This window comes from Glycine max, chromosome 4 (assembly GCF_000004515.6).
Source record: "Glycine max cultivar Williams 82 chromosome 4, Glycine_max_v4.0, whole genome shotgun sequence".
Taxonomy (NCBI): domain Eukaryota; kingdom Viridiplantae; phylum Streptophyta; class Magnoliopsida; order Fabales; family Fabaceae; genus Glycine; species Glycine max.
Genome location: NC_016091.4, coordinates 14,722,896 through 14,743,946, shown reverse-complemented (window position 1 = coordinate 14,743,946; position 21,051 = coordinate 14,722,896). Strand labels below are relative to the sequence as shown.

General features: G+C 32.9%; 1 protein-coding gene and 1 pseudogene across 9 annotated transcripts; one reads left to right on the top strand and one right to left on the bottom strand.

Annotated features, from left to right (window-relative positions):
- Positions 1-6,037: 6,037 nt before the first annotated feature.
- Positions 6,038-8,151, top strand: LOC100778508 (protein DETOXIFICATION 43-like; annotated as a pseudogene).
- A 6,937-nt stretch (positions 8,152-15,088) lies between these two features.
- Positions 15,089-20,712, bottom strand: LOC100804348 (50S ribosomal protein L18). Of its 9 annotated transcripts, XM_006578311.1 has the most exons (5): positions 20,167-20,380; positions 19,854-20,067; positions 19,391-19,724; positions 17,709-17,921; positions 15,089-15,719 (listed from the first exon to the last, which is right to left on the bottom strand). In XM_006578311.1, the coding sequence occupies exons 4-5, from the start codon at positions 17,817-17,819 to the stop codon at positions 15,267-15,269; spliced, it is 564 nt and encodes a 187-aa protein (XP_006578374.1). In that variant the 5' UTR covers positions 17,820-17,921; positions 19,391-19,724; positions 19,854-20,067; positions 20,167-20,380; the 3' UTR covers positions 15,089-15,266. The 9 variants fall into 9 exon arrangements, with proteins under 9 accessions (XP_006578374.1, XP_006578371.1, XP_006578373.1 ...); XM_006578308.2 differs by lacking the exon at positions 19,391-19,724 and having other exon boundaries at positions 20,167-20,712; XM_006578310.4 differs by lacking the exons at positions 19,391-19,724; positions 20,167-20,380 and adding an exon at positions 20,387-20,706 and having other exon boundaries at positions 19,854-20,013.
- Positions 20,713-21,051: the final 339 nt, after the last annotated feature.

Genomic DNA, 21,051 nt, shown 5'->3' with positions numbered 1-21,051 from the left:
TCACTTTAAAAGATTGTGACCCTTTTAAAAACTAGTCACTTAAAGGTTGTGACTTTTGAAAAACTTTTCAAAAACAAGTCACTTTAAGAATTGTCACTTTTGGTAATTTATTTTTCAAAATCAGTCACTGGTAATCGATTACCATTAAGGTGTAATCTATTACACATCAACAAATGTGACTCTTCATGTTTAAATTTGAAAATCAAAACGTTTAGAAACACTGGTAATCGATTACAAGTATTGTGTAATCGATTACACAAGTTAAAAAATATTTGAAAATGTTTTATCACTAGTTATGACTCTTGAAATTTGAATTCTAACATTTTAAAACATTGGTAATCGATTACATGCTCATGGTAATCGATTACAACTTTGTAAATCAGTTTTGAAAACAATGCTGGCTACTGGTAATCGATTACTATCTTATGGTAGTCGATTACCAGAGAGTAAAACTCTTTGGTAAAAGATGTTGTGAAAAATTCTTGTGCTACTCAATGTTTTGAAAAACTTTTTTAGTACTTATCTTGATTGAGTATTCTCTTGATTCTTGAATCTTGAGTCTTGAATCTTGATCTTGATTATTCTTGAATTTTGATTCTTGAAACTTGATTGTTCTTGAATCTTGATTCTTTGAAACTTGATTCTTGAAGCTTTTTGACTCCTGATTCTTTGGAACTTGCTTAACTCTTGATTCTTTGGCATCATCAAAATAATCTTGGAAGTCATTGCTTCCACATTCCTCTACATCCATCACCCAACAACAACTGGCAGAGATTATTGTAAGTCTTAAGGCAGAGTGAGGAATGAGTAGGAACAAGAAAACAAACAGAGCCTAGAGAAAATGAAGCAAGAGTTGAAGGAGGCGATCAAAATAGAGTTATCCCAAAGGGGATCGTAGTACTCACCCCTGATTGAGGCGAATATACAGTTATTAGGTGCACGTTGTTGGATCAGGTGGCATCGGAATAATTAAGAAGGGGGGTTGAATTAATTATTAATGTGTCTTGACTAATTAAAAATTATCCTTCTTAATGTTACTAGATTCGATTAGGCTTTTACTACAAAGTTAAGAAAGTAAAGAACAAAACAAAAACTTAACCAAAAGTAAAAGCGGCAATTAAAAGTACACAGCGGAAATTAAAGAGTGTAGGGAAGAAGAAGACAAGCACAAGATTTATACTGGTTCGGTCACAATCCGTGCCTACGTCCAGTCTCCAAGCAACCAACCGGTTCTTGAGATTTCTTTCAACCTTGTAAAATCCTTTACAAGCCAAAGATCCACAAGGGATGTACCCTCCCTTGTTCTCTTTGAATAACCAAGTGGATGTACCCTCCACTTGAACTGATCCATAAGAGATGTACCCCCTCTTGTTCTCAGTATAACAATCCCCAAGTAGATGTACCCTCTACTTGTACCACAAAGGATGTACCCTCCAATGTGTCGGGACAAAGAATTCTCAGGCGGTTAGTCCTTTGAATCTTTGTAAGGGGAAACAAAAGATATCTCAGGCGGTTAGTGCTTTGAGATCTTTTGTTTAAGGGGAAGGAAAGAATCAAAATAATTCTCAGGCGGTTAGTCCTTTGAATTCTCTTGGAAGAGAGAAGAGAGACACAAAAGAATTCAGGCGGTTAGTCCTTCTATTCTTTTGGCAAATGGAGAAGTGAATGAAGAAGAATAGTATAAGTTTTTTATCAAAGAACTTTTCTTGAAAGAGAAAGGATTGAACAAAAACTTTTTGAAAGATGAAGAGAAATGAATTAGAAAGTTTTGTGAAAAAAAACTTGTTATGAAACTTGTTGAAAGATTGTTATTAAATTCATGCCATGTTCACATATTTATAATCTCTTGATGACTCAAGTTAAAGTTTGTGACTCTTGACAATTTCTTTAAAACTAGTCACCTTTTAAAAATTGTGTCTCTTTTGAAAACTAGTCACTTAAAAAGTCATGACTTTTGAAAAAAATCTTTAGAAACAAGTCACTTGAAGAATTGTGACTTTTGGAAATTTATTTTTCAAAATCAGTCACTGATAATCGATTACCATCAAGGTGTAATCGATTACACATCAACAAATGTGACTCTTCATATTTAAATTTTGAAAATCAAAACGTTTAGAAACTCTGGTAATCGATTACAAGTATTGTGTAATCGATTAGATAAGTTTAGAATGATTTAAAAATATTTTATCACTAGTTGTGACTCTTAAAATTTGAAATCTAACGTTTTAAAACATTGGTAATCGATTACATGATTATGGTAATCGATTACAGCTTTGTAAATCAGTTTTGAAAATAATGCTGGCTATTGGTAATCGATTACTACCTTCTGGTAATCGATTACCAGAGAGTAAAACTCTTTGGTAAAAATTTTGTGAAAAATTCTTGTGCTACTCAATGTTTTGAAAAACTTTTTAGTACTTATCTTGATTGAGTCTTCTCTTGATTCTTGAATCTTGAGTCTTGAATCTTGATCTTGTTTGTTCTTGAAACTTGATTCTTGATTCTTGAATCTTGATTCTTGAAACTTGATTCTTGAATCTTTGGAATTTGCTTAACTCTTGATTCTTTGGCATCATCAAAATAATCTTGGAAGGCATTGCTTCCACAATCTCCCCCTTTTGATGATGACAATCCTGAAATCAAGAGAATGCATACAAGTTTTGTTCTACTGTTCACTCATCCCTCTCTCCCCTTTATTTTTGAATTTATGCTTAATTTTAAAATATAATATCTTGATTTCTAAAATACCCATTTTCTCTCCCCCTTTGGCAACATCAAAAAGCCAAAGTGCGTAAAACATACATAATTTAAAACATACACAAAGCATGCTATGTAAAACAATCATAAAAGATTCTGAACCATACATGAAGCAAGACATGAATAAAACCAAATTTAAATGCAAACCACATAGTCATATATCACAACAAATATTAAAAATACTAAGTGTTCAAATGTCATAAGCATATAGCCAAATACAAGGCTTTAGAAACAAAATATAATAATAATAATAATAATGTCTAAACTGATGGTGGTGGTGGAGGTAAATCAAGGCAGTCGCGAATGATGGTGACATCTTCTTCAACCTTTGTGATCCTTGAGTCTATTGCATCGAATCATGTGTCCACTTGTCGTTCCAAAGCATCAAACCTCTCACCTACATAGGTTTGAAGTCCATCAAACCTTTCAAGAATACTGTGCAAAAGAGATGAAGAGTCATCTCTCTGAGAATGTGGTGATGGAGAGCGATCTTCAGCAGCTTGTATTGGAGCATTCTTCTTTACCCAAGAGCCATCCCTTTCTTTGCAGTAACCGAAGGAGGAAACTACATTTGCACCTATAGAGAAGGATCTCTTGACTTTGACAAAGGGCTGAGAGTCAAGAGGGACATTGAAATGTTATAGAAACAAAGTAATCAAATGAGGATATGGGAGTGGAGCATTTGATCGCAATGCCTTATGCATGCGATATCTCACAAGATGGGCCCAGTCGATTTGACGACCGGTTAAGAAAACCCACATGATTATCAAATCTTCCTCAAACACCTGTGCAAGGTTGGAAGATCTAGGGAGAAGGATGCGCATAATCAAGTAGTTCATGATGCGGCATTCAAATGCCAATGAACCGGCAAGAAGTCTTCCGGTTATATCCACTTGGTTGGTGCAAACCATCCGGCGGGCATCAGATACAGAGAAATTAAACTTCCACTCATCATCAAGTAAACCCTCAAATGGTACGCCATCACTTGATAATTGAGTGAGATCAAAGAAAAGGGACTGGTCTATGACCATCCTAATCCCATAGACTTTGAAAATCAAGGAATCTTCTTGAATTTCAAAGTTTGAATAAAAAACTTTAACCAATTCAGGGTAAAAGGGAAGTTTCATGGAGATAAACTGAATTAAACCAGAATTTTGAAATGCTTGAAAGCAATCAAACACTTCATCATCAACGAAAGCTAAGTCTACGAACTTAGGGTCTATAATGGAACGAGAAGAGAAAAGAGAATTGTACCGGGTACGTTGTTCTTCTGAGGAAAACAACGTAGGAGATGATATGGAGGGAGGAATTTGAGATGTGTATGAATCATGCAGGTTTTGATGATGTCAAAAAGAATTTGTTTGATAATGATTGTCATCATAAAAAAGGGGGAGAATGTGAATCATGCAGGTTTTGATGATGCCAAAGTAGAATCAAACAAGGTTGCTTCAACAAACATTCAAAGGTTAAGCATTGCTTCAAGATTAATACAAGGTTGCTTTAACAAACATTAAAATAAGCATTGCTTCAAGAATAATTCAAGGTCAAAGCAAACAAGATCAAGAAAAAGATAAGGCATCAAACAATCTCATTGGTTGATCAAGCTTTTGCCTCAAAACACATTGTTTCCAACATCCAAGGCTCTGGTAATCGATTACCAGGCAACGTAATCGATTACCAGAAGACAATTTTGAAGCAATGGGTTTAAAAAGGGTTTTGAATTTGAATTTTGAATCATGTAATCGATTACCAGATGTTTGTAATCGATTACTAGCAATGCCACTTCAGAAAACACTTTGAAAAGACATGACCCTTCAAAATATAATTGTGTAATCGATTACTAGAAACATGTAATTGATTACCAGTGGAGAATTTTAGAAAAAGCTTTTTGAAAAGACACATCTCTTCAAACCATTTTGAAAAGGCATGAAGGGCCTATATATATGTGTGTCTGACTTTGAAAAGGAAGAGAGAGATATTCTAAGAGAACTTAATTGTCAAATGCTCTCTCAACAACTCTTGGGCAAACACTTGCAAATCTATTAAAAATTCTTCCAGGAACTTTAAATTGTATTATCATCTCTAAAAGAGAGAAATTCCTCTAGGAACTTCAATTTGTATCATCCACTCTAAAGGAGAGAAATCTTTCTGTTCATCTCAGAAAGTCAGTTGTAATCAAGAGACTGGTTGTCTCTTGGATTGTGAGAATTGTAATCAAGAGACGGGTTGTCTCTTGGAGAATCATTGAACACAAGGGTGAGGGATCCCAATGTGTGTTCAAAGTCTGTAAAGGATTTACAAAGATAGTGAAAAATCTCAAGTGGGTTGCTTGAGGACTGGACGTAGGCACGGAAAGTGGCCGAACCAATATAAATCGAGTTTGCATTTCTCTCTTCCCTTATCTCATTTATGTTATTGCAATCAATTTTGTCTTGCATGTTTAAAGAACATTATTAAATTGATTGTTGCTTCTTCTTCTGCATTTTAAGCCTATCATTTAGAAGGGGGTTAAAAGTTTATTAGTAGAAAATTTTGAAACTTAATTCACCCCCCTCTTAAGTTATTGAGTCCACTTGTCCAACAATGTGAAGGACTTTGAGAGCAACCCGGTGGTGCAAATGGAGCTCTGCCGCAAGCCAATCATCAGAGCCATCGGAGGATTCACCGTCACTGTTGGCTTCAAAATTAATTGCCCTCGCCTGTGACATCTTGGTTGCTACCTAGGGATCTAAGTTCATGGACACTCATGCTAGGTTCGTTCCCTTTTTTTCTTCTATGAAATCAACTCTTCAAATTTTCTCATATCAATAGTCAAGATTGTAGGACTGAACATCTTGAATGTTAAATTAGCATTTGCAAGATCAGATTTTTGCGTGTGGTTTCATATTAGGGACTCAATGGTCTGATAAGAGATGACCTTACGGATCTAACAACAATCCTTAAGATAAGCTTTCATGACCATTTTAGAATCTGTGTTTGTAGGATTAGTTATTTGCAATTGTACCGATACACCAACAGTTATAGGAATAAACTTTGATATCATTTTAGAATTTGATTTGACTATAATACCAGTAGGATTAAGCTAACTCATAAGATGAGAGTTGTTCCACTTATATGCACTATTTTGATTATATCACATGATCTCTAACATTATTGGATGTATAATTTTCTGTTCTTATAGCATGGTATTGTTGCAGGTTTGGGGTATTTCTTTTGTGGGGTTTGACTATCACTTTTTATATCATAGGATCTCCAACATTATTGGATGTGATTAGAGCCCATGGAGCTTGCTGCTGCACGAGTGTCCATTGCTTTGTTCAACCAAGCTTCAAGGATTACCATCTTCCCTTTGGTTAGCATCATAACTTCCTTTGTAGCTGAGGAAAGTACCATTAAAAAAATCAATACAGAAAAGAAGTTAAGTGATAAGGCCAAGTCCAAGAACAAGTAATGATGGTTGATCATTCCCTTCAACACATAGAGAAAGGTGCATCTGAAGCAAACAATGAGACTGAGAATGTGGAAATGGATGGTACTTTCTATCCCTTTCTAGTTTTTCCTTTTCTACTGCTGTGTATAAATGTCCATGCTGATGTAAATTAATTTGCTTCAATTGCATAAGCAGAAACCAATGAGTAGGCATTCATTATGATAAACGTAGATATATGAATTGATGGAAATTAATGCATTGAAATTTTGTGTTGTCACATTTTATCAGATTGCAATACAAGTATGTGCAAGTCTACCTTTGATACTAGTAGTAGTAGTTGTAATGGGTCTGAAACATGTATGTATCTTTATTATCAAGAGTATATGTTATGTTACATTAACATATCTTCAATATCTAGAGTGCATTTTTCTTATCTTTTATACTAAAGTGGAGCTATTTTTCCTTTGTGTAGGATTCTCCTATGCTAAACCTTGCTATTAAATACTTGAGATTGAGATCATTAGGTGCTCCTAGAGTGCTTCTGTCCTTGGCCATGCAAGGAATCTTTAGAGGATTCAAGGACACTACAACTCCTTTATATGTTATTCGTAGGTTCAAATGATCCATATTGTCTTTTGAAATGAAGCCTAAATAGAGAATGTGTGAAAGAATAAAAATGCATAAATTAAAAGCATGCTAGTCAAATTTAAAGGATCTTTGCATAAAAATTTTGATTGCTTTCAAATGTATGCATAATGAAAAATAGAAGGAAATCCAATTAAAAGGTTAATGGAAGATAGTTTGTTTTTTTTTTTTAATTTGTCAACATCTTCCTCAACTTGGTTCATCTGCGTATGTGGTTTTGTTCAGTTTCGGGGTATGCATTGAATGTCCTTTTGGATCCCGTGATTATCTTCTACACCTTTAATATTGGGCATCAAAGGTGCATCCATTTCACATGTTCTCTCTCAGTAAGTCTTACTTTAATTTTGTCTTATATCCTAGTAATGTTCAAACATTTCATTTAGCAAAAAGTGAACTTACTAAATGGTGACCCTTTCTAATTAGGTACTTGATGGCATTGGCCCTCATGGTGATATTAACTAGAAAAGTGGATCTTGTACCTCCAAGAAATAAAGACTTGCAAATTTTCAGGTTTCTTAAAAATGGTACAGTGGATGGCATTAAACACAACATATTGGTTTTGATTGTTGTACTAATTTTGAAATCTCAGTCTTCTCTATTAAAAAAAAGAGATAAAAAAATGGTCTGGTAGAGTCGACTCAAATATTATATATAGTAATAAAAAAAACCACACATATTGGTCCTATCTGATTTGAGCAAAATTGTCTCTGGTACATAATATTTGTTGTCTTTACCAAAAAAGAAAAATTAAATATATGTTCATCACTTATCAAGCTAGAATTTACTCATGTTCAAATTTATTTCATTTTGAATAGGAGGTCTGTTGTTGGCAAGAGTAATAGCTATGACATTTTGCTAGACCTTGGCAGCTAGGTTTGGTCTAATTCCTATGGCTGCATTCCAAACCTGCTTGCAAGTGTGGGTCACATCTTTCCTTCTTGCTGATGGATTGGTTGTTGTTGTACAGGTATAAAACATTAAGTTTCCATGATGTCTTAAGTTCAAATTGTAATATTGTTATTATAAAGGCCTTAAGAAAATTTTAATATTGTCTTAAGTTTTCATGATGCCTTAATAGAAGAAAAGTGGGTTAAGTTGTTAAGAAAGAAGGAAAGGGGAAAAGGTCGTGGGTTTGATCCCCCTGCTAACAAAAAAAACTAACAATTAACAACTAACATTTGTGAATAAAAAAATTATAAAGGCCTTAACTTCTTGAACTTCATTGTCAGTAAAAATCAAATGAGTATTACTAATTACTTTTTCTTTCTCAGGCAATTCTAGCTTGTTCCTTTGTTGAGAAAGACTATGAAAGTGGGTAGGTGTTTCTTGTTTATTTTTATACTTTGTCAAACAAGAATCTATTATGTATGGTTTTGTTTTATATGTTCACCTTTTATACCACTTTATCATTATTTGAAAAAATAGTTTGTCTACAACAGGAAAATAGGAAGTTAACTGCCCTTGCATCTCTGTTAAGCACTTCTTTCTCTCTCTCTGGTTAACTATGTCTCTTATGATTTTAATATTCTATGTGTGCTGGTTCTTCATTAGGTTATGGAAGTTCTTATGTCCCTTCAAGTATCTCAAATGGAGACAGATGATCCAACAACAAGTTACATGCTACATGTATGCTTTTTATATATTATTTACAACATATGCATAAAGTGCCAATTGGTCTATGTTTTAGTCTAACAACTTTAATTTGTTACAAGCATGGGCTAGACTCTGCAAATGTCTAGGACAAGATTTTCTTTCTTACATGGAGTTTGTCATGCCTCCACTGCTTCAATCTGCTTCACTTAAGCCTAGTGTAACCCCTTTTCTACGTAAAAAATTTAAACAATTACCAAATTATGAATGCATAATGTATCGCTTTTATCACACATCTCGTCATTTTGGTCTTGTATGTTCACTAATAGTGACTTTAAGCCTTAGGAGTTAAGGGGCATTTATTGCTTTACTTATCTTGATATTATGACATCCATTCATCTGTAATTACGCACACACAAAACCCTAACACACATTCTTATTTACTAATAATGATTTCATTCTTATGGAGAATTAGAAGCACACATCAAAACATTTTTGTTTAGGCAGGACAAATATAATTAAGTTTTATTTATCCATTGTAGTATGGAGACTATTGCTCTTAGGGACAAACGAATTGGAATCAAGGCTAGTGTTGTAGAGGAAAAAGCTACAGCATGTAGCATGCTTTGTTGCTATGTTGATGAGTTGAAGGAAGGATTCTTTCCATGGATTGATCAGGTTAGACTTAGGCTTTCATTGAATCCCTTTACATATTAATGCTTGTTTATGTATTTCTTTACATATTTTTCCTTGTTAATAATTTGTATGCAATGCAGGTTGGTGGAACTTTAGTTCCACTCCTTAAATTTTATTTCCATGAGGAGGTTAGAAAAATAGTTCTTTCAGGTACGAAAAATTATTGTTGCTTTGCATCTTTTTTTGGTCGGTGATTTTTCCTTGCACAATAAATGTGCTTTATATCATTACCCTATCTTTTTGAATGTTTATCATTTCCAATATTGCTATAGCAATGCCGGAGCTATTACGATATGCAAAATTAGCTATAGAGAAGGGGCAATCTCATGGTCGGGATGTTACTAGCTTGAAATTTTTGACTGACAGTCTCATCCCAGCTCTGGTGGAAGCATTGCACAAGGTAAATTGATATTCAAGTTTATCCATTCCTAGTTGCGTTATGGAGTTTCTATATTTGGATTTTGGAAGTGAATATTTTTATTTTTGATTTGAAATTGTCATGAAAATATTTTAAGTTATGAATATTCATAAAAACCAAAGCAATCCTTTGAGTACAACATGTTCTTTTTTGTTAGTTTAGGAGACCCGATTCTACCATGGGTTTGAGGACTAAGATTACTATAGGTGATGTTCGTGGGGAATGATGCCTCACTTGTGAATGGCCCTTGGTATTTTTTTGCTGAGATTTTCCCATTTCTGTTTACTTGCAGGAACCTGACATAGAGATTTGGGCAAGCATGTTGGATTCATTAAATGAATGCTTACAGGTTTGGATCATGAGATAACATTGCTATATATTTTCTATCTTTTTTTTTGGATAATTTTCTATTCTTTATTATATAGAGCCATGACTGTTGAATATACCTTGGCATAGTTGATGTTATATCTTATAATTTGAAGTTTGATGTTTATCATCATTAGAATTCAATTCAATCAAGAGCCTCACTGGCACTGCTATTATTTATTCTTCTAACTGATGCCTATCCCTGCTAGGTTTTGTCATCAATTGGCAAATAAAAACTAAATTTAATAGTTTAATTATTTCCTTTTTCATCATTGGCATGTTGAGGATTTAAATTATTATTCAGTGGACTTAATCACGAAATTTGTCTTTTGCACTTAACAACTGTCTGCCTCATTAAAGTTGACACTAGGTGCACATTACTTTATACTAATGTAGATGCAGATTTTGCAGTATTAGAGTGAGGTATGCCATGCAAAAAATTGTTGTGCCTTCCTCTGAAGGTGACTGCATATGTTCATCTACTTTGGCACAACCTTTTATGATGTCACTTTATATAATTTCTCTAGGAGGCCCTAGTAAGGAGATCCTGGTAAGATGTCGATTAGTCCTATCACTGGAGCTAGAGTGTGACTGAGAAATATTATAGGAAAAACTATTTAAGATTTAGAGGTCAATGATTTATATATAATTAACAGAGAATGCTTGGTTATGGTTTATATTCTTCAATTGGGCATGAGTGTGCTTTTGTTTATTGTGCATGAGTGTTTAGTAGTTGTTCATGTGATGCATTAGTGTGCTTTTGGTTGTAGTAATGATCGACCTTTTTCTTGTTTTTTGTCTGTCTTTTATATCTTTCCCTTGAGTGCCTATGGTGTACTATAGATACGTTTTGGATGTGTTCCAATCTTTTTTGTTTCCTCTTTTAGATCTTTGGGATGCTTTTTGATGAAAGCCAGGTCAGATCCATTGTGGATGAGATAAAATAGGTGATCACAGCTAGTTCAAGTAGAAAACGAGAGAGAGCAGAGAGGACCCAAGCTGAAGATTTTCATGCTGAAGAGAGGGAACTAATTAAAGAGGAAAATGAAAAAGAGGAGGAAGTTTTTGATCAAGTTAGAAGTTTTTTTTATCTCATATAACTAGTGCACAACAATGAATTTGAAATTGTTTTCTATTTCATTTTTAATTTTACCCGCCAGTTTGAAGCTGCCACACAACCAATCAATTCATTGGCCTTTGTGCATATTCTGCATACTCCTTGCGTAGTTCAATTTGCATTTGTAATGCATCAATTATTTTTGAATTTTTGGATTGAGGGCTGGTGTCTTATTAGTGTTGCCTCCCATTACAGATAATGCTTTTCAACTATGAGAACTTGATGAAAAAATAAAATGAAGGCAACTGGAAAGTGTTCTTACTTGTTTGTGTGGAGGCCTATGCTTCTCAAATTTTGGTTGCTACTTCCATGGTTGATAGGTTATTTGTGGTTCATAATCGATCTAGTAAAAGATAGGTTATTTGTAGTTCATAATCAATATGGTTATGAAATTCATGTAAAGCATAATAGAAAAATGTTTCCTCACCATGTAAAGCAGGAAATTTTTAAAAATAAAAAAAATAAAAAAATAAATTCTAAGATGGTTCTTATCTAAAAACTGTCTTAGAATGTGTTTATTCTAAGACGATTTTTAGCTAAAAACTGTCTTAGAATGTGCCAATGCAAAATCATGCTAAGACGGTTCTTATCTAAGAATCCTCTTAGAACGTGTCAATATTAAGTCATTCTAAGACGATTCTTAGTTAAGAGATAAATATTTTAAGACAGTTTTATCTATAATCATCATCGTTCAATTACTTTTAACATCGTTGACTTCAAAGACGGTTCGACAACCGTCTTTGAATGAACATTAAAACCATCTTCAAATGTCACTTTTCTAGTAGTTTTTATGTTCTTGCTACGTTTTCTGTTACATATGTTATATATTTTAATTCAGAACTGAAGAAGTATTATTGATTAATGCGTTATTGGTAATTTAATAATATTGCATCTTAATGACTTTTGATAATTGCTAATATCCCATGCACGTATATCCAAAATAATGTTGACTAATTAGGAAGGTAATAGATTCCGTAATTTTTTTTTACGTGGAAACTCAGTTGCATGCATGCAATTGTTGGTGGGAAATGAGATGATTTTAGGCGGAAAATTATTTTTGGAAACTTTATTTCACTTTAATATAAGTACGATAAGATAAATGCCATGAGAAGGAGTACAAGTGTACAACCCTCGATTTTAATTTAAATGTAATGAATAAAAGTGAAATAAATTAAAAGAAAAACTAATTTCAAAATAATCATATTTTCAAATATTAATAACATGTTTAAACTTTTAAATAGTCAGGTTACTTTTAACTGATATGGTTTAATTACTTTTAAATTTTGAATTATGGTATGGTTTAAATTTTTAGATAAAGTTTAATTTGATAAAGGCAATAAAACGTGGAAAAGGTTGCTTAACAAACAGATTACTGAAAGTGAGAAATCGGTTCCCAAACCAATTTCTCACTGTCATTTTATTTTGTTTTTCGGTTTTTTACGTTGTAAAATCAATTTCCCAAGAATTATTTCAGTGTTTTTTTTTTCATAAACGATGCAGTAAGGCATTTTTTTAAACAAAGGTTAGGATGCTATATTTTTCTTAGTTTTTTTATTTTATTTTTACTTATTTGTGTTTTTTATTTTCCGGTTTTAAAAAAATTATCCAAATAAATAAAAAAAATCAGTTTAATTTGATTTTCAATTTTTTTAAATAACTTTTTATTTTAAATTGATTTAAATTTCAACAACATATTGATATCTGTGTTACTATGTAGAGAAGTTATAAAGATACAGTGAGCCACTAGTTCAAGTGTCGTAACCCTAGACTGCACCTACACTACAGTTGCAGCTACCACAAAGCAGGCTTTTCAGCACTGAAAGTGGATCTGGTCTTCATAGTTAAATTTTCTCGGTGTATTTATTTGGAAAGAAAGATAGTGAAAATAAATAAATAATAAAATGATGGAATATTTATATTTTACACTTTATTTTATTTTAAAATTTTATTATAACTTTTTTATTTCTTTCTACTTTATCCGATGGATTGTTTAATTGTGAAAAAACGAGTAAAAAATGAAGATTTTTTTTAAAACATGTGAATTTGATAGGGGTATTATATTATCTTAATTTAAATATTTTTTTTCTCTGTTTCATTTCATTTTCTATCGCTCTACCAAATCAATTCTTCTAATTCTTCGTATACCCGTGGCACATTCTTCACGGAGTCATGAACACAAAATTTTTCACCCCAATAAAATATGTTAAGAAAATATAAGAATTGAGTTTGATGTATTATTAATCAAATTTTATTTTTAGTTTTGATTTAATCTATTAAAAAGTTTAATATGTTTTATTAATCCATTTAAAGATATATTTTATATTTAAGTTTTTACATAATTCTAGATAAATTATATTTTTTATAAATTCATATATATATAAATTAGTAAACTAAAAAAATTGAAGCAAATTAAAAAAAAACAGTAATTTTTTTCATAAAAAACCTTTAACAGAAAAACTGAAAACAATTTTTTAAAAATAAAAAAAACTCAAATAAGTAACAAAAAAAGTAAAAAACGAAAAAAAAAACATTACGACATGTGTTAAAAAAATGCCTTACAAAAGAAAAAATAAAACACGTAAAATCAGTTTTGGAGAACCGTTTTTACAACGTAAAAAAATAATAATAAATAAATAAATTTGAGTGAATCGATTTCTCATTTGCATATTAATTTGTATTATTTGTATAAATAATTTTTTGGATTGTATTATATGAGTAATTGTTATTTTTTTTTATATTTTTCGTGTAAAAAATTCATCTATCTGTCCCCCAAAACAAAAGAAACAATCTCATAGCAAATTCTAAATTTTTTGCTTCATGGAACAGTCATTGGAAACGATTCAGACTTTGGAAATCTTCTTAAAATGGTATGTGGCATCATTAAAATGTAAGGTATTAATTGAGTCTAGAAGTTTCTAATGCCTTGCACCAGTGTATTAATTGTTAAAGGCTTAAAACATTATTTCATTGGACCGCAATCAAGGGAGGTGCCACAAGACTTAAGCAGGTCGGGGTTTCCAATCATTTTTCTTTTTCCTGGAGTGTTAATCCTCTTAAATGTTTTTTTAGACTAATTTTCTTGGATTTCTAGAACTTTTAGTAAATGGGTTAAACTTTTTTTTGTATTTTTTTAGTTATAATTTTATTTACCTATAAAAAAGTGTCGGGAGGAAAAATAAAAGGTAATTTGCTTGCTGCATACTTACAGTAATTATCAATCTGTACCTTTTATTTAAGCTATCATCTATAAGTTACACATTAATGATAGTAAAAATTTCGTGACGTCAGTACACAAGTAAATGACAATTTAAATTAATTTTCGAACTAAAACTTGAAATGAATGGTAATAGATAACAATTCAATTTAAAACTTGAGTTTCGGTCTTATATTTATTGGCTATTTTATCGTTATAATTGTATGATTATAAAATTTTAGTACTTTAATTTTTTTATTATACATTTAGTTTTTTTTATTTTTAAATTTAGCAATTTTGTTTCAGTAATAGTTATCATGTAATCATCAATATCATGATATGATGTAACATGATTAGTAAATAATTTATTCCTTAAACATGTCATCATATAAAAAATATTTGTTAGAAAACATTAATCCCTTGTATAATCTCCGGAAGTCCGAGAATTAATTTTTGACTCTTGAGATATCTTATTCACACCCGTTGTAATTTTATTTCTCAATTTTTTGTTTTTTTTTACATTTGGTTCCAATTAACAGTCCTTCAAAAAATGAATTTTATTTTTCAAAAATTTTCGATTGTTACTTTAACTAATGCAATCCATTTACCTACTTTAAAGACATTTATTGCGAAGTTTATCAATCCATCATCCATGTACATGAAGATTGGAAATTAACAAAATTTCTCGTAACTCCTCATCCATTGATAAAACAACTCTAACGCTTTATCCTCTCACAGCACTCCACACAAGAACTTATTTATGTAATTTTTCATAAAAAAAATGTGCTCATTAGTATAAAATATATACAATATCATATGATTGTATTATTTGTGACAGGTTATTTAACATTAATTAAAACGAATAACCAACTACAATTACGACAACATAACTCATTCATAAAACTAAATTACCAAATCTGTAATTCGAATAATGATATTCCCATTATCATCAAAACCAAACTAAATGGACATGTTCAAACACACAAGGGGCCTACTGCTTCAACCAAAATATCAACACCTTAACTGATAGTCCCACAAACTTGAGTGACTAAACTCAATCAAGATAAACCTTGATATCAATCCCATTATCAATAAGTGATTGAACTACAGCTCTGATTTTCCCTTCAAACTTGTCCCTGTCCCTTGGAGTATAAGAACCAGTGTAAACATCAGCTTCTTTTGCTCTTTCAGCTAAAATCCTACCAATTGCTATGCATGCTGGTATGTCTGAACGAGACCTAAGAACAGCTTTTATGTCCTTGGAGTTGGTCCCGGCAACTGCAACCTGTTTGCTTGTTACCCTATGAGTGAGTGAAGCCGATACAAAGCGCTTTGAGATAAACACATCAAGTGTAAAAGGTTCCATGTAGGCAATTGTTCTTTGTTTGAATGATATGTGCTTATTTGGATTCTTTGACTTCTTCCCTTTTTGGTATGTGTAAGGTCGGCTATTGTCATCATCAAGGAAATCCTCTACCCCAAAAAAGCTTCTAGGTGCCATGTGCGCCTGTATAATAAAGGAAATGCACTGAAGATGAGTACTAATACTACTACATAAACAATTCACCTCAAATTGACATTTCAGGCTTGTTAATTGTAAATACTTAATTTCAAGTTTCAGTTTGATAAAATCCACACTAACTACATGATATGGCTACATTTGCACATAGGCAACAGATAAGGAGATACAGCACAAAGTGCTACATGTCCTGTTGAAAGGCATAGTTTCATTATGAACAGTGAAACAGTGCTTGATAGTTGATACAAGTATATGTGGGATCAATGAATTCACAAACAAGTGCTTAACATAATTAATGATGGCGATCATCAGGAAAAGTGAACTCAATATGAACTAAATTTACTTAACCGCAAGTAACAATTCTGTTGGTGTTAGGCATGAGCCCATGCCAATAATTAATGAGGAGAATAAGGCTTGGAGGCTTAGTCTAGGAGGAATAAACAGTAACAATACGTGTTTCATATGCCATGAGTAAGGCACGGGTTTTTATGAGTTTAATGAGTCAGTTACAACTGGTTTTATTTGGAGGGAGTTAGGTGGTCAATGAGTCAGCTACAAGAGGTTCCTTTATGAGTTAATTGTAAAGGAAGTATCTTGGAAAAAATAAATAATAAACTGCGTCATTCTCAGTGAAAAGGTGGCATCCCCTTATAAGAGAGTTCTGCCTCTTGAGTTCTTTTATGCTCATCTAAATAAGAGAACCCTTCATTTGTCATTTGTTTACCTATCTTTTCTGTTTTGCTTCCTATTTATCCTATTATTCTATTTTGCACATAAATAAAAGTTTTGACAAGGCAAGTGATTCCCATGTTAGAATAACTTGGGGAAGACGGATTAGAAATCTTCTTCCACCAGATTGTATATGTAAGAATCTAGATGGACGTAATGCAAATAAATGAAAAATCACTCAAGTTCACACCACAAAAAGGAGGACCAATAATATGACAAGCACCTTGAATTTAGTTTAGTCAAGCTGTGAAAATTGTGAAATGACTAGTCTTGGGGTTGTTCCAGAATCCAAAATAACAATAAAATAATGCATAATCATTAAACATTTGATGAGAACTCAGCGGAGGAAAGATAATATGGGAAGAAATTTTCTTAATGAAAGAAGAAACAAGGGGACAAGTTCTCTTTACAAGGGATCACTTCCTAGTGCCTTCACACTGTGAACTTCTCAGTTTCTACGGGATTTTTTCACACCCCTCCAAACAAAACTCCTCTCTTAACTATCAACAAATGCTCCTCAATATCAACTGTTACAATCTTTATTTTTTTGTGAATTCAACTGTTACAATCTGTAACTGATGTACGGACATAAATCCTTTTTCAACTATCAACCAATGCCCCTTACAACCTGTAACTGCTGCACTACAATTTAAAACTAGAGTCATTTAATATCACACAATAATACCAGCTGTTATAGTTTGTAACTGATCTTAATTACTGAATTTTATTTCTATTGCAGTGCACCTTCCAAACCTTATTCCTTCTATTGAACTCAGGTCCATTCCTAAGTATATTCAAAAGCTCACAAAAATTATTTTAATTATCATAATTGAATATATCAACATGCAAACTTAACCCTGTACAACTTTATAAGCTTCAGGATTTCATACTTCGTTTGAAGTTTGAACTTTGAAGCTTAGCATCTGATTCCCTGATTTATCTATGAAATGAATTATTTCAATTAGAAGCAGTGATGCTCATCATGCCATATTACTTGCAACAAAATGGAAATGAAGTGTCCATCACCATTTGTTTTTGACATATATTTGAACTGTTTACCTTCCACCATACGTTGCACTCAAAGTCGCTTATTTATAAAAGAATAAAGCTGCACCCAAAGTTGGACACTTAAATCCATATGCAGCCAAATTATACTATTTAGTAAACAGATAAATCAGAAATTCTACAGTAAAATATATAAAAAATAAATAGAAATTGTGATTTGAAAGGAAGAATAGGAGACTTTACTTGTCCATGGTGGAAAAAGCTCGAAGGCACATAAATCCAAGGCAAAACTCTATTTCCTTCACAAGCATAAACACCGGTTCTGAAGATTCTGCCAATTGCTTGTTTCAACATGTTTTCAGAACCCAATAATAATTCCTCCTTATTAGCAGAAGATTACAATAGCCTAAGGAGTATAGGATTGACTGGAAAATGGAAACAAATCGCACCCTGTATCTGTAAGAAGCTTATTTTAAATTAGGATCCAAATAATAATCATAATAACAATTTTCACAATTTTATGTAAGCCCTTGCTAAGTTCATTAAACAAATCACCATTCCATCTTCTGATGGGGCCTCAATAAGTTCAAATTCAGCACCCTTGTACCACTATCACAATTTTATGTAAGCCCTTGCTAGTGCAAAAACATAACCTTAACTAATTTCCAAAAGAGAAGTGGCTTGGCTAAATTGTTTTTTCTGTTTAGATGTACAAAACAAAGCAATACCAGAGTGCACAGATAAAACAATCAAGAATCAACTACCCCATACAAGGGAAAAGAAAGCCACATAAGTTCTGCAGTAGTGTTGCATTAGGCAACTTGGGGTGGAGTGGGCACGATTCAGTTCGGACTGGAGAACCAAATCTCTAATGTGGTTCGGATTTCAGAACCAAACTGTCTTTTATGGTTCACAAATTGGTTTGGATTTCAATAAACTATTTTAGAACAAGTTTGGTTCAGGAAGCAGTTTTAGAACTGGTTTTAAAACGAGTTTCAAAACAGTCCAGAACTGATTTTTAATGCAGAACCACTTTTTAAACTCCCAACTGGTTTTAAGTTCAGAACTAGTTTTTTTAACCCATAAATGGTTTTTAATCCCCAAAAGAGAACTTTGCAGGGAAAGATCTACAACTTTAGGAATTTATACAAGAAAATGGAAAAACAAACAGATCCCAGAATCAAATCAACAAGGTGAACATCTGCTGAGATTCATACATGATCCACCTAACTGATGGTTAGTATCAAACTATCAATATAAATGAAGAGCGAAAAGTCACAATAATATATATATATATATATATATATATATATATATATATATATATATATATATAAAGTTGTGCCTTGGTGACTTGTTGGTCATGGGTTCGAATCCGGAAACAGCCTCTTTGCATATGCAAGGGTAAGGCTGCGTACAACATCCCTCCCCCATAACTTCGCATAGCGAAGAGCCTCTGGGCAATGGGGTACGAAGTTTTTTATATATATTATTCTTGAAATTTATTTTACTCTGTTTTATTAGAAGCATACCAAACTCATAGCAACCCTTACTGGCTCAGAAAAAGAAAGTTGCAGCGGACATATATATTGAATGAGAACGAATAATTCTTAACTTGGATAAAGGTATGACGTGTCGTATATGTATTTTTCAGCCATTATTTGACATGTAGAGATATGTATGTTTCTAGCATAATTCTATAACCTTACACGTATCAAATAATGACTTAAGCGTTTATATGACAAAATTTACCTAAGAATTAGATGAGAACCTAAGGACAAGAATGATAAAGTGTAAAATCTAAAATGTATAAAAACATCATACGGAGCTCTATTGACAGCTCCAACAGTGGAGACTGAAGCAACCAATAAGTGGTTGAGTGTTAACTGGGGATGGAGGTGGTAAGTGGTATTTCCAGTATGTACCTGAAATACCATCATCATGAGTTCATGATCAAAAGGGACTTCACTTTTCAACTCATGACAATGATAAGCAAACCCCTCCATCTCTCAAGCAACAATTTTGAAACTTCCAGAGGAAAAATCGTGCTGTTCGGAAGCCTTGAGGCAACAACCTTCAATCTGCTACCAATGAAGGCTAAACTGGGAACTGGAGCTCCAGTCCAGAGCTATTCAAGCTCAGCCTCAACATTCACTGTAGCTACTCTTTCATACTATTCAAACTAATTTAGAAGTTCACTAACTTGTCACATGCTTCCAATTTCCAAATAGGGAATAACACATTAACACCATTCAAAATCTGCTTTCAAAAGGAATCAAAAGCAATTTCAATATTAGGACATACCACTCAATCCCCATACCCGTGCAACATAGGGCTTATTGGAAGAAATACCAATACCAGAATTCAAAACATAAAATGGGAACTCACTACTCAGCTTCAGCCTCGCAAGACAAATCCTGACCTCGCAAACATATCCAAAACTTCTATTGGAGACCAATATCTCGAAACCCTGACAACGAGGTGCATGCGCAAAACAAACCAAAAGGCAGGCACATATTCCACCATACCGTATGTTCTCTATCATTTACTTGGGCAAATAATCAAACACGCGGTGCGCAGTGAACGCAACAGAGGGACAATGCTAATCAGAGAGTTAATAAGCAACGAAACACAAGTGGGCTTAGTAAATGGAACGAAATGAGATTAAAAATGAAACGAAGTGCGTAGGAAAGATACTTACTCAGTGAAAAAAACAAAAATTTTGCGGTTCAGTTTGGAGCAGGAAGAGGACCAGACAATGAGGGAGAGTTTGTAGATATGAGGAGATGAAACGAAGCAACAGAGAGATCATGATTCAGATTAGATGAACAGAAGCGGGTAGTGTAGTGTGTAGTGTTCTTGTGCAAGTGATGATTGATGAATGCGTATTGAGCAATGTTATCAAACAAGACCTAACTAACCTCTAGCTATGTCGTTTGAGGTTTGCCACTGCGAGGAGTCGCCGACAACGAAGCATGGCGAGGACTGCGAAGTGGGAATGAGTTCGAAGTTCGAACGAAATCAGAGTCAGAGGGAGGGCAGTGTTGCGAGTTCAGGGACGCCGTTTCAGTGACGGTGAGGGAAGGAGCCGTTAGGATAAGAGACGCCGCCGGAGACGGAGGTTGGGCGAAGTGAGGTCTTCGTCGAGCCAAACAGGAAGTGAGGGTCTTCTCTCAGTTCTCTGTCTGGACTGATTAATGTGATGAAGGATTCTTTAACCAAAGGCCAAAACAATGCCTTTTCATGTAGGGGGCATTTGGCAAGGAAAAACGTTTTTCTTTTTTTATGCAATCATGATTCGTTAGAAAATCATGTTTTTTCGTAATAAATAAAATTTATTTAATTAATTGTTGAAAATCTTTAGATAAATTTATGCATATTTTTATTAATTATTTTAATTGTTTATCACATTATATAATTTTTAATAAAGAATAACATGATATTTTTATTATAGTAAAAAAAATAATCTTTGAAAAGTAAGATTCTCACTTACTTCTGGAAAATTTTTAGTGGGAAATTGATTAAAAATACATTCCCAAGGAAATATCATTTCTCATGAATGTTATTTTTTAAAAATGCATATCAA

Excerpts from the sequence above, each read along its gene's own strand:
- LOC100804348 (XM_006578308.2), bottom strand. The coding sequence starts at position 17,819 with ATGTTGAAACAAGCAATTGGCAGAATCTTCAGAACCGGTGTTTATGCT. Across the intron at positions 15,720-17,708 it reads GCTTTTTCCACCATGGACAA|GCGCACATGGCACCTAGAAG; the intron begins GTAAAGTCTCCT and ends TTTATTATACAG.